The sequence below is a fragment of the Podarcis erhardii genome, assembly GCF_964252035.2.
Source record: "Podarcis erhardii genome assembly, chromosome: 8".
NCBI classification, from domain to species: domain Eukaryota; kingdom Metazoa; phylum Chordata; class Lepidosauria; order Squamata; family Lacertidae; genus Podarcis; species Podarcis erhardii.
In genome coordinates, this window is record NC_138499.1 from 1,058,859 (window position 1) to 1,077,506 (window position 18,648).

Consider the following 18,648-nt stretch of genomic DNA (forward strand, 5'->3'; position numbering starts at 1 on the left):
CTAGAGGGGGGGGGGGAATGCACATCTATTTAATCAGAGGCCCAATGCGCAGATGATGATGATGAGAGGAAGCCTTTTTAAGCAGAGCCAGACCCTTGGCCTATCTAGTCTGAGAACATCCAGTTTGGCAGTGGCCCTACCAGGGCTGAGAACGGGCAGAGAGACTTTGCCATCACCTCCTCGCCTCTCCAACCCATTTTAAAACTGGGGGCTGAATGTGGTGCTTGCTGCATGCAGGAAGGATTCCCAAGTTTCTGCACACAAGATAAATCAAGCAAAAAAATGCAATTTAGACAAGAATTCTCGCTTGCCTGCGGCTGCACTCTGAATCCAACATGAAGAGGGGACGGCATATTCTACTTTTCAAGAGCAGTTGCTTGAAAGAGCAGAAGGCCACAACCAGTGATACTATAAAAACAGGTAGCCAAGATCTCCCTCCTTATCTAAGATTTTCCAGCAAGCAAAACACAAAATCAATACAAAACGACAGAAGAAACCAAGCAAAACCACTGGAAGCAAAAACCAGCTTCCAGTTAGTACTTCTGTCTTTCCAAATATGTTGCTGCATGTACATCACTTACCTTATTATTATTATTATTAAGCAAAAGATGATGTGCTGGGAATCAGCTTCTATGTAGAAAGAATCACAGACCGGCAGTTAGCAGCTCTCTCTTTTGTGTCCTTTCGTGGTCAGCGTGGGGGAAGATGGAGGTGGCCACCTGGGCATGAGGCTGCATGGACAGAGTAAGGAGGGGTCTGAGTCAGAGGACTGCTCTGGAAGAAGAAAAGCCACTTCGTGGCTGCCTGGGAAAGGAGCAGCCGAGCCCTTTGTGCCCACGAGAAAGGGCTCCTGTCCTTTGCTGCCTGGCTGGTCTGACCAGTTGGCTCACCCACGGCAATGAGCTGCTCCAAGCCCTCCAGTGAGTCAAAAGAGGCAGGCGGAACAGAGGAAGCTGCAGTCTGTCTGGCTACGCTGTCTCGCCTACGCTGACTGGAAGCAATGGCTCTTCAGGATGTCAGGCTCCGCTCACTTGGTCCTCCCTAGAGATACCCCTGGGACTTGAACCTGGGAACTTCCGCATGCAAGGCAGAGATGCTCTGGAGCTGAGCTATGGCCCTTTCCCATCCGGACGGGGCCCTCATTTTGTGGTTTGGTGCACCATCATGGTTTCTGGTTTTGATGTGTGTGAATTGCAATCCTGTGTGCCTCTCCCTCTCCCTGCCTTTCAGACACACACTCACACAAGTTTCCCCCTTGAATAATATTTAAAAAATAAGAACTGAGAAGGTGGCTTCACTTTTACCATAAGGTTGTAGTGATCAAACACCCTGCATTTAATAACAGGAGTGAAAAATTCACAGCTGATAAGTTCAAAAAGCCTCAGCTCATTTTAAGCTAAGGCTCTGCACGAAAATGCAACACAAAACAGGAATCTTTCCTGCCCATTGACACCCTGATTTGCCACCCCAATAAAACCTTACCTTTGAGGAGGGTGTGTCATCAGCAATGAAGAGACAAGAGAGGCGTTTCTTGACTTTCCTTATCTAGAAGTGATGCTCCTAAGCATCATTTTCTGACAAGGAGCATGAAATTGTAAATTCTCTGCCAAGGAGCATGACACTGCAAATTTCTCTGCAAGTCTATTCCATGCAACTGACTTGCAGCTAATGATCTGTTATGATCTGTTTTGTATTTACTTACATAAGTGGAAATCATTAAAGGTACCTTACTTGGAAATATAACAGGCAGAGCAGTGGTTGTAGTGAACTTTACTTCTGAAATATGGCACTTAATGGTGTAACAAACTAAAGGGTAGCTGCAATTCCCCTTAATTACATGCACAGGCATCACTAGAGGATATGCTAACATGCAATGACATGATGCACAATTAAGTTCAAACCCTCTAGGTTAGCCTTGTAAATAAGCTCACAAACTTTACTAGCCTGATTTTTTATTCACTAGACTGCTTGTGGCTGGCGGAGGAGGAACACAGGTAGTAATAATAATTATTATTTCTACCCCGCTAGGTTTCCCCAGGCACTCTGGGCGGCTTTCAACAGAACATTAAAAACAGAACAAAACTTCAAACATTAAAAACTTCCCTAAAGAGAGCTGCAATTTGATTAGGGGTTTTCTCCTCTAACAACCTGCCTGGTTTCTAGGCAGAGGAGGGCAGGGGGTTCCTTTCCTCCTCCATTTACTTGTCTGGATCCAATTCCTGGCTTCCGGGCTTCTGCTTAAAGACAAGGCGGCTGTAGGATTTGCCTAACCTCTGAGTGCAGGGGTTGGGAACCTGATCTGGTTGATAGGCGAGGGTCAGATTCAATGACCTGTGATTAGGAATTCAAGCACGGTGATTATCACAGGGCTTGCAAAGAGCCCCGCTTGATGCTCTGAAAAGCCTCTGACCCAGTGGGCTTGAAGGCACCACTATCAGCTGATGGGCTTCCAGCCTGCTTTGTGCAGTGACTGGCTGTGCAATCACAGGGAACTTGATGCTAAAGAGACCGTTCCACCTGTTCTTGCAAAAGCAACGGTCACAAAGGAACCAAAAATGTTCCCCTCAGTTTCCCCCCAACTTGAATAAGAAAAATCCCCTCCGAACTTTACAAAAATGCACGCTGGGACGTTAATGCCACCACTCCCATGTCGGCACAGGCCAATGTAATTCCCCTCCGTTTTCCATGATTGTTTACCGTTCCAGAACCACCACCTGTTCCCTGCCTAATCACCGCAGTGCTCTCCAAGTGATGTGTACCAGGCAGTGTTAGAAACGGAGACACGAAAGCCAGGAGCTAAGGGCACCTTAAACCAAGGTTAAGGACACCACAACGGAATGTCGAGGCATGCATTTTTATATCAAGAATACACAGCTGAAAATACACAGCTGAAAACCAACGAACTGCGGCTAAAATACTGTGTTCATTTTTCACATGGTCTGGTCATTCCTCTGCCCATCTCCCCAATATTCCTCAGAGGGTCTCTTCTCCAGTCTTCAGAGAGGAGCTGGAAGTGAGGAGGCAGAAAAAGGTCCTCCTTTCCTTCCACTCTGCAGTTTTACTCTGAAATCTCAGGTGCAGGACTGCACCCAGAGCTCAGAAACTGCTTGCGCTAATTAAATTCCCTGTTGCAAAATGCGTCTAGAACAATGGGAGTTTTGGACCCTGGTACGAGGCACCTGGATTTGCAGATGAAAGCAGAGGAGGACTTGGCCTGCTCAAAGAAGCCCCTTGTGCAGGAATAGCTGATGCTCCAGCACAGCTTCCCTTCACCAAAACAAGTTTGCCTTAGAAGGGAAAATGGCAGGCAGGCTGCCTCGTCTGCCATGGAGCAAGTTGCATCCTGCCTGAAAGGAACAGAAATTGGGAGTATGTACAATTCCATAATGGCACCACAAACATCTGCTCTCCCTGCCCAAATCCAGCCCCAACAGGCAAGAAGCTGCCCCCATCCCCACGGCACTTTTTAAATTTATTTCTGCACATTCTAGGGATGGGCCTCATCTGCATAAATAAGTTGAACAACGCTCTCTTGCATTCCTGCCTGAAACATTCCCAACTGCCAACATCGAGGGAGGCAGAAAGAGAAGGGAAAGGAAAAAAAAATCCTTCCAGTAGCACCTTAGAGACCAACTAAGTTTGTTCTTGGTATGAGCTTTCGTGTGCATGCAAATGTCTTCAGATACACTGAAACAGAAGTCACCAGACCCTTATATATAGTGAGAGGGTGGGGAGGGGTATTACTCAGAAGGGGGGTGGGAATGGGTGATTGGCCGATAGGTGTGGTAAACCTGTTGACGACTTCTGTTTCAGTGTATCTGAAGAAGTGTGCATGCACACGAAAGCTCATACCTAGAACTAACTTAGTTGGTCTCTAAGGTGCTACTGGAAGGATTTTTTGTATTTTGTTTAGACTATGGCAGACCAACACGGCTACCTACCTGTAACTAGAAAGAGAAGAGGCACAGAAACCTTACCTTCCACCAGTCTCAGGCACAAACCCCTCTGGGAGACTGCAGAGGGAGAAGCATCACTTCTGAGATCGGCAACCAAGGAGGACGGGAAGTTCAAGCGATGTCACAGCCACACCGGCCAACTTCTCCCGGTCAAGGAACCTGGAAGCACAGAGCCTATCAGCGGCAGAATCGAAAGCCAGCATGGAATGGAATGGTGACCAGAGTCGAATTCCTGCTCAGCTTGATGGCCTTGGACAGGTCCCGGTCTCTTTCTGCACAAACGGTGGGTGGTCCTCCCAGTCTTGTTGGACTCCAACTCCCACCTGCCACAGCTAGAACTGTCCACGGTCAGGGCAGGTAGGAGTTGGAGCGTATCAATACCAGAAGGGCCACGTATGTTCCTTATACTTGCCTTAAGAATAAGGCTAAGATGCAAATGTAAGGTGTAAGACCAAAAGGGTAACTCACTCTTTCAATGCATGTCCTTCGTCCCCTGCCCTCTCCTCCAGCCAAATCGTCATTGTGGGGAACTACAAAACAGAGGAGTTCTCATCAGTCTCTCCAGATTCTCTTAATGCCCTCTGCAATTCTCTTACTTGCCACCTCCAACAAGCCAGTAAGCTAATTTCTCTAATATCCTCAGCACCTAAATCCGGACATCCCTGCTCCCATCAGTCTTTCTCTAAACCAGGCAGTTGCAAGCTCCCCAGTAGCACAGCAGCAGCAGCGGCAGACTTTGCTCCTCAACCCTTAAGTTACTCATTGCCCTTTACAACTCCAAGTGAGAACTTTATCAAGAGCTTCCAAACAGGAAAGGGAGTAAGTCTGCTGCAGCAAAAACAAAGAATATTTCTACACTTTGACGTCTAAGAGGCACAACACAAGGGATGAAAGAAAAGGGCCTTCCATGATTTAGCACCTGGGCAAAGAATAGGAAGCAGATGGTTAGGAGTAAGCAGACAGGTCCCACAATGGAGGGAAGTAAGAAGCTGAGCCTCTAATCTAGAGAACTTGTGCTTTTGAACTTATATGTAACTTATCTGGAGCCAGGAGCGAGCGGCAGAGTGACCTAGGCTGTATATAACAACAAATTATTCAGGATGGCAAAAGGCCAAGTGGCCTTCAGAGAGCTCCAAAAGCCCCTCTCCAAAGTGGCTGAATGGGCATTAAAAGGGCAAACACCCCCCCAACCCCTTCGGGTACACAGTCCTGGGATCTGAACAGGCAGTGACTGACCAGGAAAGAGATCACTGGTGTGTAACTCAATGAAAATGTCAAATTAATACGCAATAACTCAGGGTGAGGGAGAAGGAAAATTCTGTGCCCAGCGTTATCAGGAAAGGTACAGAAAACATGACGGCCAGAATCTTGGCTTTACACAAATCTACGTTGCGACCACACTGGGAATAATGTGTTCAGTTCTGGTCACATCTCAAAAAATGAATTGTAGATGCAGAAAAGGGCAGCCAGTGTGACCAAGGGCAAAGAACATCTTCCCTACTAGGAAAGATTAAAGTGCTTGGCATGAGTGCCTCATGTTAGTTTAGAAAAGGAAAAAAAGGTTAAGGAAAGCCATGATTGCTTACCAAATTATGCACAGTGTAAAGAAGGCGGACAGGGACAGGTCCCCCCCCCCTCATAACTTTAGAATTCAGGCCAGCAAAATTAATTTCAGAGCAGATAAAATCCAGAATTAAGTGATGGAACTCGGTGCCCTGAGAAGAGGCAATGGCTACAGGCTTAGGCAGCTTTGAAAGGGGATTAGACAAATTCATGGAGGGTGAGAGCACTATTGCCGGCCAGAAGCCCTTCTGTCTAAGCAGAACCTCCATGGTCAGAGGAACTCTACCACTGAAGATCGATGGCTGGGCTGCCAGGTGGGGAAAACCAACAGCCATTATTAAGAATAATAATAATACTCCTAAGGACACTTCTCCCCTGCCTGCCATGCCTGCGGCCTCCCCCGAAGCGTCCCGGGGGGCCCAAGGGCGCTGCGCCAGGCGGGCGGGCAGGCAGACGGGGCCCCCCTCCTGAAGAAGGGCCTCCCCCGGGCGCCTGTCCCGGCCCGACCCCGCCGGCCGCCTCCCGCTCCCGGGGCTGCTGCAGGGGGCAAGGAGGAAGGGGGCGGCGGCGGGGGGGCGCCCTTTCGGAGGGAGGGAGGGAGGGACACCTGCCACTCACGGGGCGCCCCGCCCCCGTCCCCGCTGGCTGGATGACCTCGAGGGGTCCCGGCCTGCCGGAAAGCGAAGCCCCCCCCCCGCTGCTGCTGCTCCCCCCGGGGGTCTCCTCGGAGGCCCAGCTCCCACCCCGAGGGAAGGGGGGAGGGAGGGAGACCCCGGGGGCGGCTGAGGGCCACTTACGGGCGACCCACCACGCGCGGCCGGCGGCCTGGGCGGCGACCACGAGGAGGAGGAGGAGGAGGAGGAGGAGGAGGGCCTGGAGCCCCGCCCTCGCCGGAAGCCCCGCCCCTTCCTCCGGGAGCCCCGCCCCCTCCCCTCCCAGGCCCCGCCCCGGCCGAGGGGACGCGCCGGAAGCCCCGCGGGCCAGGTAAGCGCGCGGAGGGCCTCCGCTCGGCCCCCGGCCCGGCATCCCCCGCGCGCGCCGACAAGCTCCTTCCCACAATGCCCCGCGCCCGCCGCCCCCGCCGCCCCCGCCTTCCCACAATGCCCCGCGGCGCCTGGCTCGCTCCCCTCAGGAGCCCCTCCGCGGCTCTTTCCCAGCATCCCCTGCGCGCCTCCCAGCCCGGGCTGCCTTCCCACAATGCCCCGCGGCGCCCTGGACCAAGGAGCAAGGAGCAGCTCCTCCTTCCCAGAATCCTCCGGGGTGCCCTGGGCCCAGCACTGGGGTGTAAACATCGTTCTGCCCGGACGCTGAGGTCCAGCTCCGAGGGCCTTCTGGCCGTTCCCTCCCTGCCAGAAGCAAAGCTACAGGGAACCAGGCAGAGGGCCTTCTCGGTGGTGGCTCCCGCCCTGTGGAACTCCCTCCCACCAGATGTCAAAGACATCTGAAGGCAGCCCTGTTCAGGGAAGTTTTTAATGTGTGACATTTTAGTGTACTTTTAATCTTTGTTGGAAGCCGCCCAGAGTGGCTGGGGAAACCCAGCCAGATAGGTGGGGTACAAATAATAAATTATTATTATATTATTATTATTATAAACAAAATCTGCCCTTACTCCCTTATGGGGTATCCAAGAGCCCATCTAGAGTCCTTACATAGGTTCCCTATTGGTAGGAGAAGATAACAGAGGCCAACCAGAGAATATTGAGAAGCAAAGCAGCTAGTAAGCCAGATCTTCATTGATCTGTTGCAACAGGGTCCTCGCTCACCACACGCAGGAGAAGGAGGAGGGACCCAGAACAATGGTGCGCAAGGCCTTATATAGACATTTTAAATTCCCTGCCCTGGAGCTCAAGACCACCCCCAGATACATCATACCTACACCACAGAAAAGGCGGTCTACAACAGAAATTTGAGTGCTGTTGTTTTTCCTGTCTGGCAGGTTATCTGATAATGGCTTATCTGATTGCCTTTCCTGGTAGTCTGGCCATTCCTTTGAGATGGTGATTTCCCAATTCCTGAGACAATGGGGAGATTTCCTCACCCCCTCCCTCCTTGCAGAGAAAACATTGGGCCAGTTTGGGAGTCAGAATGGTTTCAGGGAGTCAAAATGGTTTCAGGAAGGTCTCCCTGTGCTGCTCCAGACATTGGTACATTTATGAACACACACACACACACACACACACACATATATATATATGACCTTAAAATTCTTACAACAGGGCCAAACTCCCCAGCACCTGGCTCCCTTGGCGGCTGCGATTTCCTCAGCCAAAGCAAGAAGAAGAGTTTGGATTTGATATCCCGCTTTATCACTACCGTAGGGAGTCTCAAAGTGGCTAACATTCTCCTTTCCCTTCCTGCCCCACAACAAACACTCTGTGAGGTGAGTGGGGCTGAGAGACTTCCGAGAAGTGTGACTGGCCCAGGGTCACCCAGCAGCTGCAGGTGGAGGAGCGGGGAAGCGAACCCGGTTCCCCAGATTACGAGACTACCGCTCTTAACCACTACTGAGTGTTGATGGCAGGAGTGAAGGGACGGGGCTTGGATGAGGCAGCGTCTGGGCACCGGGGGAAGAAGAAGAGCTACTCTCTCATGCCCTATAGGCATTTATTATTATTATTATTATTATTATTATTATTTATACCCCTCCCATCTCCACTCCGTTGGCATTTGGCAGGAAAGGGGGCTCTGGAAGGTGGCTTCAACCCGCTTCTGCCCTGGCAGCAGGAAGCCTGTAATCCTCAGTGGTTCAGGTGTGGCCATAATAAAGAAGGGGGTGGCTTCTTGCTCTCGGCAAGGCCGGTCAGAGTCAGACCTTAGACTTCCTTGAATGTGGAGAAGATTCTAGTTGCAAATAGGAGCTAGGAATGCCTGTGAGGTGGAAGCCCCAGCTCAGCTGAGCCATAAGCTCATGATGTGGCTTAAGCAAGTGCCATGGACACGTGTGTGTTTGTGCGCGCACACACAGCGTGGGAATAATGAGACAGGCCTGCTTTATGACTTACTGAAATAGTACATTTCAAGGACTTGGATAACTTGGGGGAAAGAACTGTACAGTGGTACCTCTGTATACGAACGGGATCCGTTCCGGAGCCCTGTTCGCATCCTGAAATAAACATAAGACGCATCTGCACGGGTCATGTTTTGCCGCTTGTGCGCATGCGCGTGATGTCATTTTGAGCGTCTGTGCATGCGTGAACGGTGAAAGCTGGAAGTAACTCTCTCCGTTACTTCCAGGTCGCCGTGGAGCGCAACCCAAAAATACTTGACTTGAAGTTACTTCAACTCGAGGTAGGACTGTATAACCACCAGGGGTATATAAATTCTGTTATCCCTTCTTGCCACAATGGTTGTTCTTTCACGTTTCCCCAGGAAGAATTCAGTGGACACCCCCTTATGATCATAAGTGAGACGGCCAGCATGGATGAGAAGCCTGGAGGGAGTGAGCTGTCTCCAGGGATGCCCCCCTCCTCTCTGCGACGGGTTCCCCGCAAGAGGGGGGCAGAAGTGAGTGGGAAGGCGGGGCTTGCCGGCCAGGCCCCAGCAAAGAAGAAGAAGAAGAAGAAGGCGGCTCGCAAAGCCCCTCGGAGAGTTGCCCCTCATTACCTTGTGCACGAGACGGACAATGACATGCTGCTGATAGTTTCCAACGTGGAGGAGGCACGACAGCGGCCGCCCCGGAAAGTGCCCAAGAAGAAGGGGAAGCAGAAGCAGCAGAAGCAGAAGAAGGGATTGAAGAAGCAGGCGCTTCCACACAGGAGGAAACGCGTAAAAGGAGAGACTTTGGCAAACCGGCGTGTGGCTGCTGAGGATCAAGGGGAAGAAAGCAAGGCACTCCCCCTCAGCACCCAGCCAGCAACTGGAAGTTCCTGGGGCGAGTGCCTCCCAGTGGAGATCCTGGTTCAGATATTCCACAATGTTGTGGCATCGGAAGGCTCAGTGCCGTTCCTCTGTAGGTAAATGGGGCGCAGTGGCCGCAGCCGAGGGGCAGGAAAGCATCTGGCCTGAGGAGAAGCAAGAGATCCCACAGAGCAGCCTTTGTCAACCTGGTCCTGGCCTTGTGGTTTGGACTATGCTGTGTGGGCTGGGACTGATGGGAGTTGTAGTCTGAAACATCTGGAGGGCACCAGCTTGGCAAAGGCAGCCATAGAGCATGCATTATTTTTCCAGATACTCACAGTGAGTAGCTGTAATGCCCAGTGGCCCTGTGAGACGTGACAGTCATTACTGGTTTTATCTCTAGGGTGGCTCGCGTGTGCCGTCTCTGGTATGGAGCGGCTTCCAACCCTGTGCTTTGGCAGAAGGTGACTGTTGGCCACTGCTGGGTTGCCCCAGGCCAAAAACATTCTGTTCTGGAGAAGAAAGTCCTAGACACAATGGGGTGGCTGGTTGCCAACCGGTGAGTATTTGCTTTTCTTTGTGGGGGATACAGTCTTTGAATGTGAGGAGCATACGTCACCTGCCAGATTTCACCGCCTTTTCTTTGGCAGTGACTCTGTGGCTTCCCTATCCGTCTCCCTGCTCCTCTGGAGCCTAGATGCATCAGGTCCGGAACGCGGAATCATTTTATGCACTTGCTCCCTGCAGGTTTTCTCACCTCCGAGACTTTGCTCTTTGCCACTGGAAAAGCCACGTGCCTTTTGTCCTGAAGGTGGGTGAGGCTACTGCAGTCTTATTCCTTTTTAAAGGTAAAGGTAAAAGGACCCCTGACCATTAGGTCCAGTTGTGGCCGACTCTGGGGTTGCGGCGCTCATCTCGCTTTATTGGCCGAGGGAGCTGGCGTACAGCTTCCAGGTCATGTGGCCAGCATGACTAAGCCGCGTCTGACGAAGCAGAGCAGTGCACGGAAACACCGTTTACCTTCCCGCCAGAGGGGTACCTATTTATCTACCTGCACTTTGATGTGTTTTCGAACTGCTAGGTTCGCAGGAGCAGGGACCAAGCAACAGGAGCTCACCCCATCATGGGGATTCGAACCACCAACCTTTTGATCGGCAAGTCGTAGGCTCTGTGGTTTAACCCACAGCGCCACCCGCATCCTTTTTACTGGCATGCAAAAACCCAAATTTTGGAAGTGGGCAAAAGATGCAAAACAAGACAACTGCTGCCGTTTTGTTTAATTATTGTGATATAATGCTGTGTTTTTCCATAATGTATAGAGCACATTGATGCCAGAGGCAAGGTTAATGTGTTCTTAATATGTAGAACACCTTGACACCTGAGGCAAGATATCTTCTGTCAACTAATCTCCCTTTCCTGTCCTGGACTATTTAGGCAATTGGCAAATCCTGCCCACTCCTTGCTTCTCTCAAGCTGTCCCATTGCCGTGGGGTGACCACTGAGTCTCTGTGCACACTGGCTGGAAGCTGCCTGCAACTGGAAAGCCTGAACTTGCAGAATTCTCAGGTGAATGGTGGCTGTGCTCGGCAACTGCAAGGTAGTGTCTCAAGGAGAGGGCAGAGTTCCTGGATCCCAATGGCTTGAACCTGGATCCCACTGCCTTCTCTTGTAGATGTTCAGCTGCAGATTGGTTGCAATATTGAGCTCCATAACCGATGTCTCTCTTCTGCGTTTCCAGGTTGACCCTTCGGCCGTGGTCAGCTTTCTGGAAGCTGCTGGCTCTCGGATCCGCCATTTATGGTTAACGTACAGCAGTCGGCTGAATGCCATTTTTTCTGTGCTTTTGGTAAACTTAGCTGAAACCCCATGCAGGGATGGGCTTGTCACAGAATAACTATTGTAAACAATGTTGAATCTCTGGCTGGGGAGCAATCCTCCCGGAGGGGCAGCTCACAAACGATAGAGTTGGAGTGGGTGCATAGTGCATTTAGTTCAGCGCCCTGGGACTCAGTGTGGGACATGCAGAACTGAAACACCCCCAGCAGATGTAATCCTTAGGCTGTGCTTGAAAACCTTTCCATTTTTTGGAAAGAAAGTGCTTTGCAGTCTCTCATTCAGTTGGCCTCATAGTAGCACTTTTGTTCCTAAGGTTAGGGTTGGAGAGAGAGTGTGGTCCAAGGGGTAGAGCCTTGGATGTAGATCTGGAAGAACCAAGGTAACAGAATTGCTTATCCAATGGACTCTCTGGGTCATGTTTCATTTGTCACGTACCTCTCTTCCAGGGTGGCCAACTCCATAGAGTTGTAAAGACAGATGAGAGGGCGCAATGTGCGCAAAAACTTTGCCCATTAGGAGTATTGTATAAAAATGTAATGATTTTAATGATGTGTAGTTGGAGTACTGCAGCTCACATCCAAAAAAGGAAGTCTCTTAAGGACTACACTCTGGAGGTTTTGTGATGCATATTTTTTCAGTTTGTTCAGCTTGAGGATGTGAAAAAGATCCTAGGAAACTTTGAGGCAAACCACCTGAATGCTTGACTCTTGTCCACCCTAGCAGCTTAAAGCATTTAGTTTATCCAAGCCCCCCTCCCATGAACTTGTCAATGGAAATACTGGGTGTAAATATTCTTAAACCAGGAATGGGGGGGGGGGCAGAGGCTGCATCTCCCATCAAGCTTAGCCATTGGCCATGTGGCTGAAGCCAATAGGATTTGGATGTCCAACATCTGTTGACCAACATTCTTTTTGAGCTGCATTGGCTCACAGTCAGTTTCCGGCCCCAATTCAAAATGCAGTTTTTTACTTCTAATCATGTACAACCTCCGGAATGAATTAAGTTCGTAACTAGAGGTACCACTGTATTAAGAACAGCTTTGGCTCAGGGTGTCTGAAGGAACACTTCCTGGTATTTGGTAATAATAATAATAATAATAATAATAATAATAATAATAATAATAATAATAATAATTTATTATTTATACCCCGCTCATCTGGCTGGGTTTTCCCAGCTACTCTGGGCGGCTTCCAACAAAAGACTAAAATACAATAACCTATTAAACATTAGAAACTTCCCTAAACAGGGCTGCCTTCAGATGTCTTCTAAAAGTTTGGTAGTTATTTTTCTCTTCGACATCCGGTGGGAGGGTGTTCCACATGGCGGGTGCCACTACCGAGAAGGCCCTCTGCCTGGTTCCCTGTAACTTGGCTTCTTGCAGGGAGGGAACCGCCAGAAGGCCCTTGGCTCTGGACCTCCGTATCCGGGTAGAACGATGGGGGTGGAGACGCTCCTTCAGTTATACTGGACTGAGGCCGTTTAGGGCTTTAAAGGTCGACTTCCGGGTTGGCGCCATCGCCGAATGGCGGACTCCCTCTGAGCTCCGGAGGGAGCCTGCCCGGCAGGGGCTGGATCCTACCGCGCCGGCGACGCGGGGACCCTCAAAAACCATGGGTGCTGAAACCCATGGACATGGTGACTCGGCGGGCACCGTTTGCGCCCCCCCGACCCGCAAAGGAGCCTTTTTAAAGGCTACGGAGCGGGGGACGGGGGGTGGTGTGGTGCTATGAGTCCTCCGCTTCCCCTGCCGAGCGAAGCCGCATGCCATTCGACGGAGAGCGCTGACTTCTTCCATTGAAAATTTGGACTAAAAAGAACAACCCGTGAGTAATTGGGAAAATCAGATTTAAAAGGAATTTTTTTTAAAAAAAATTCGGAATGAGCGGGGGAGGTGCAAAAAGGAAGTCCGTCTCCCCCCTGTTGTAGAGGATTTAAAGCAAAGGATTTGACAAATAAGATCGAGAGCTATTTTATATTGATAAAGGTTATTAATTTCACGACGGAAAATTATAAGACTGTGCTGGAGGAGAAAAGTGGGACGTGTGAGCTAAAACGTAACCCCCCCCCCCCCGGGAACCGGGAGCGATCCGTGAGAGTGCCTGGTGAGGAGAAATAGAAGCTTTGACAGCTGTCAAAGGAGCTGTCAAAGTTGAAGAATAAAAAGAGAACTTTGTTACAGGACTTTGCCGGTTACATTTGTTACAATTTGGATATAATTTGTTAAAAACAAGGGATAACAAGTTACTTTGACTGTTGGGTGTGATCTGGAAGGAAACTGAGCTACCATAATCCCTCTAGAGGGGCTTTGGGACACTACAAGTATTGCTGTACGCATGGAATTGAATAGGACTTTTTATCTCCTGGGAAAACTGCAGAAATGGAACACTATTTTGTCTACAGAGGTCTCTACACTAAAGGAGACAATAGATTTATCTATTGAAGAATGGAAGGGACTTGACGTAAGGTTTTGTTCCTGAATAACATAGCCTCTGTAGAGGAACTAGAAGCTTTTGGAATTAGAACATTTTTGCAGTGAAACCAGAGGAAAGTGAGGAAAGAGAATAACAAGAAATGGACAAAGCTGGAAGTGGGAACATTTGGGACATCCAGAGTGAAAAGGCCTAAAGAAATAAAATTGGAAGTTTTTACTCCTAAATATAGAGATCTGGATGGAAAAAATGGACCTCCTCGACACAGAGTCCTTCCAAGATTGGAGATTCGAAATTAAAAACGACCAAAAAGATGGCAAAGACTATTAAAAAGACGGCAAAGTGCAGCTGTGAGGGATTCGGGCCTAGACGTGGGATCTCCAGGACGGCAGCAGACTTTGATGGACATTGGGGAACGTAACCGGGAAAGGGGGGAGGGAAATTTGGAATCCAAAGGGTGTAAAATTATACATTGTTTTTATTTTTTATTCTATTCTGTTCTGTATACTAAAGAAGGGAACTCGTGGAAGGGAAAAGGGGTCGATTCTAGGGGATAAAAAAAAATGTTCTTAATTTTGGGTTAATGATAATAAATTTAAAATTTGGGGTAAGAACTTGCTGAATTCATCTGAAGGAATTGGAATACAAGAGGGGGTGGGGTGGGGAAGTCCTGGAAAGATGTTAATGAAAAGAAGGTAAAGTAAATGTTTTGTTTTTTCTTTTTCTTTTTTTTGTCATATTTGGAAATTTTCAATAAATATTATTTTAAAAAAATAAAATAAAGGTCAGCACCAACACTTGGAAATGTGCTCGGAAACGTACTGGGAGCCAGTGTAGGTCTTTCAAGACCGGTGTTATATGGTCTCGGCGGGCGCTCCCAGTCACCAGTCTAGCTGCCGCATTCTGGATTAGTTGTAGTTTCCGGGTCACCTTCAAAGGTAGCCCCACATAGAGCGCATTGCAGTAGTCCAAGCGAGACTGATCACCAGCTGAGATCTTTAGAGAAAGCTTGACTTCGTACCCCACTGTTGTCTGAGGCTAGGCTGGTGGGCGTGCAGGATCAGACCTTCTCATGGTTTTAACTGGTCCTTCTGGACCCCAGTGCCATTTTCGGTTGTCATTGATATCTGACTTTGCTTTCCAGAATGGCAGCTGCCCAGAACTGCAGCTTCTAGAGGTGAACACAGAGATAGAGCAAAGTACTCAGCACTTCCAGCTTCCGATTGAACAGCTTCAAGTAGCTTGTCCACAGCTGCAGGTGTGTGCGGATTAACTGGGGTTGTGGGGCTGCCTTCTCTTATTCTGAGATGTGTAACAGGGAGACCTTGGAGCACCCCACAGTCACCTAACCTTGACTCCCATGGGTTCAGGTCGGAGGTCACAAGAGATCAGGGTTTGGTGTCTCCTTGCCCTGTGGCTGATGAGTAATTCAGAGCTCAGGGCTGCCCTCCTCACCCTCCTGTTCTGCTTGTTCCTTCCAGGTCTTGCGCTTGCTCAACCTCATCTGCTACCCAAAGCCCATTCCCCGCTCGGCTCCCACTTCCCCCGGCTTCCCGCAGCTGCAGGAGCTGTGCCTGGCCACAACCTCTTTCTCCTTCGTCGACGACAGCATGCTGAAACGGATCCTGTGCACTTCGAGCCGACTCCGTGTACTCGACCTGCGCGGCTGCTTCCGTGTCACCCCCAGGGGGTTGGAGCTGCTGCCCTGTCCAGGTGGGTGTGGAAGGATCTGTCGCCTCTGTGTTTTCTAGGCCACTTTCTGGGCAGCCTAAGTATCATCACCATCATCCCATCACTCATGCGCATACTTACCTTAGTTGGCAAATCTGCTTGTTTAAAGCAAGACCTGGCTCAGTCATTTATAACCTGTGTGTTGGGACTCCTCCTTTTAGGAGCTCCCTTGTGCTGAGTTGAATCATTACCTAATACAGTGGTACCTCAGGTTAAGTACTTAATTCGTTCCGGAGGTCCATTCTTAACCTGAAGCACCACTTTAGCTAGTGGGGCCTCCTGCTGCCGCTGCGCCACCGGAGCATGATTTCTGTTCTCATCCTGAAGCAAAGTTCTTAACCTGAAGCACTATTTCTGGGTTAGCGGAGTCTGTAACCTGAAGCGTATGTAACCTGAGGTACCACTGTACTGCTGGGCTGCTGCCTGAGGGAATAAGGTCTCCTCTTCAATATGGGTGCCTTGTTTGTGGAGGAAGCTGAGCCTTCCCCTTCTGCGTGGATTATCTCTGTGCAGTCATTCTTTCAGGCATTTATTCCCCCAAAAGACAAAAGAACTCAGCGAGGGGAAAGGGGAATTTGAATGCAAAACCAAGTGAAGTAAATTGTGTGTGTGTGGAGCACACAGCTCTGCTTTTGTCATGTGTAGTTTTAGAGTTCTCAGGCACATGAAGTTGCGACTACACAGATCTTGGGTGTAGGGAGGTCCTCTTGGCCACCTCATAAGGGGCCCTTAGCAGAGTTGTCCGGCCTGCAGTTTATGGCAAGAGGATGGTACATGGGATTTTTAGAAGTTATCTAAAACAGGACTGCCCCAGTCAAAAGCAGTGGCGATAGCGATGATATTTGTTTCAGTGAAACGTGACTTTATCACTGGATAATGAGTTTGGCCTTCCAACCCTGTTTGGTGTCAGAAACATCCACCTGGCGGTTGTATCATGTGATTTTATCATTTAATCATTGTACGTTTCCTTGTTGTCACTACGCTTATCCCTCCTTACACCAGACCTAGAGCAACTCTACCTGGGCCTGTACTGTAGTGCCAGCCACCTGCACTTGCCCCTCCAAGGCAGCCCCCTCATCACCTGGAAGTGGAACCACAGCTTGAGAGAGCTGGATCTGACCGGCCAGAGCTTCAGCGAAAGTGACCTGGAGCAAGCAATGGCTGCCTTCACTCAGGGAGACAGCGCCAGAGGGGAGCCAGTCCTGCGCTCCCTCAACCTCACAGGAACCAAGGCTGCCCTCCATACAGTCAGGTGAGCCGCGGGGGTTTTCCCTGAGATCATCTTTCCCCCTCCTCCAACTAGGTCCCAACCCAGCTCTCTTCAACTCTTGAGGAAAACAATGTGGGGGCCACTTATATACTACTTGGGTGCTGCCTTCCTTAGAGGAAAGGTGAGAATCTTTGGACAGAACCACTTCTGGGCTGTGTCTTGCTACTGTTGAATATATCTATATAATCATTTAATATCCATAACCCTTCAAAGTAAAAACAAGCAAACAATTTCACTATGGCTTAAAACATACATCGTAATAATTTTTTTAAGAAAATAAAACAGCAGTAGTCAAAAACAGTTTCATCACTATCTGGATCTTTGGGGAAATGAAAACAGCCTCTGTCTGGTGCTGAAAGGCAGATGTGTAGATGACTGCCAGCAGTACAAAAGCAGAGGCGGTGGATTTCTTCTGGTTTGTGTAGCATTATGGTTAGGCCAAAAAGTAGCAAGTGCCACTCACAACATGACCTCTGCTGAATGTTGCTCCCTGCGGTGGCTTCGATTTGCCTGGCAGGCAAGTCTGCCTTGGGAGTGCCCAGACCCACCACAATCCATTGGCTTGAGCTCCAGGCCCGGAATGCTGCACCCTGCAGAATTCACTTGTTGGCAGGCCCGGCCTGAATAATGGCTGCTTTTCAGGCCAGCTTTCCCACCCACAAGCCCCCTGTCCCCGATGGGACGGAAGCCACATTCCTGAGTAGTTGGGAGGAACTTTGCACTGTTTTCACATTTATGGAATCTCTTGTTTTCAATCCACTTGAGACATTTTGGAAGGCATGTGCGTCTTTCTCCAAGCTTTGGGTTGATCAGAGTTGTGGCCTTCAGGGGAAAAGCACAGGCATGTCGGCCCTTTGGAACCCTATTGGTGTTTCTTCCTGTTACTGACTGTCATATTACGAGTAGCCTTGTGATAATCTAATGTTTTGCCAATTCCCCACACCAGAAAGGTTGAGAAGGAGCTTAACATTGATCTCCTTTCCTTTTCCCCATAAGCACCCTGATTGCCAGCTGCCCTGCTCTCAGCTACCTCAACCTGTCATCCTGCCGCCATTTGCCACGGGGCATGAAGAAGGTGTACCGGGGTTACGGTGAAATCCGGCAGTGTTTGCAGCAGCTCCTGACCAGCTCGGAAGAGCCAGCCACTCCAGGAGATGCCTCGTAGCAGCTGCCTCTCCAGGAATACCGTAACAGGAGGATCAGTTCTGTCTCTCCTTGCCTCAGCAAGCCAAGCTCCTGTCCTTTTCAGCACCTACACCTTTCCCAGAGGGGTCTTACACCTTTCTCAAGGCAGCAGAGGTGCAGGATCTGTCCCTTGCAAGGAGAAAAGAGACTGTGATGTTCTCGCTGCACTACTGGGAGGGGAAACATTCTACTTGCTCTGTCCCCACCTTTTTTGTAACTTATTTCTGTTGTCTTTTCTATTGTTTGTAGCTCCAAACTCTACCAGAATAAAAGAGTTTTTTAAAATTTGCACAGTGGGTATGACTCTGTGTTCTCTCTGGGCCTGGGTTGTAGAAAGCTGGTTGCTCAAACAGGAGTTATCCAGCAACTTCTGGATGTTTTCTTATCCTTGCACCTGGACCCCCTAAAAACACTTTGTCCAATCTAGACTAGGAAGATAAGGGGGAGCTGCTATTTGTAACATCCGGGGGAAGTTGCTGCCATTGAATGTTGACTTGTTTTGCCTACCCATGTCAGGGATGTGATTTAGAAGATCCTTTAGCGAGCTTTTAGTGTCATTGGCCCAGTCCTGTGGAACTCTCTCCTACTAGAGATTCAGTTAGTGCCTTCTGTGCCAACTTTCATATGCCTGCTGAAAGCTTTCCTGTTCTGCCAGGCCTGTGCAGGCAATTAAGAATACATCATTCCACAATAGTCAATGGATGTCTGTTTTTATCTTCTTAACATGGCTTTTATTGTACTGGTTTATGTTTTACTGCTCTAAAGCGCTTTGATACGTATTTTTATGGCACAGTGGTATACAACTGTTTTTAATAAATAAATGAATGACATTCCACTTTAG

General features: G+C 49.5%; 1 protein-coding gene across 2 annotated transcripts; it reads left to right on the plus strand.

Moving 5' to 3' along the window:
• The first annotated feature begins 6,464 nt into the window (after window positions 1–6,464).
• FBXL6 (F-box and leucine rich repeat protein 6) lies at window positions 6,465–18,096 on the plus strand. 2 transcript variants are annotated; one of them, XM_081874306.1, is made up of 10 exons: window positions 6,465–6,503; window positions 8,889–9,472; window positions 9,760–9,915; window positions 10,104–10,167; window positions 10,791–10,922; window positions 11,095–11,202; window positions 14,766–14,879; window positions 15,103–15,334; window positions 16,355–16,604; window positions 17,619–18,096. In XM_081874306.1, the coding sequence occupies exons 2-10, from the start codon at window positions 8,913–8,915 to the stop codon at window positions 17,785–17,787; spliced, it is 1,785 nt and encodes a 594-aa protein (XP_081730432.1). In that variant the 5' UTR covers window positions 6,465–6,503; window positions 8,889–8,912; the 3' UTR covers window positions 17,788–18,096. The 2 variants fall into 2 exon arrangements, with proteins under 2 accessions (XP_081730432.1, XP_081730431.1); XM_081874305.1 differs by lacking the exon at window positions 6,465–6,503 and adding an exon at window positions 7,499–7,663.
• Window positions 18,097–18,648: the final 552 nt, after the last annotated feature.

Excerpts from the sequence above, each read along its gene's own strand:
- FBXL6 (XM_081874305.1), top strand. The coding sequence starts at position 7,514 with ATGGTGATTTCCCAATTCCTGAGACAATGGGGAGATTTCCTCACCCCC. Across the intron at positions 9,916-10,103 it reads GGGTGGCTGGTTGCCAACCG|GTTTTCTCACCTCCGAGACT; the intron begins GTGAGTATTTGC and ends TGCTCCCTGCAG. Across the intron at positions 10,923-11,094 it reads TGAACTTGCAGAATTCTCAG|GTTGACCCTTCGGCCGTGGT; the intron begins GTGAATGGTGGC and ends CTGCGTTTCCAG.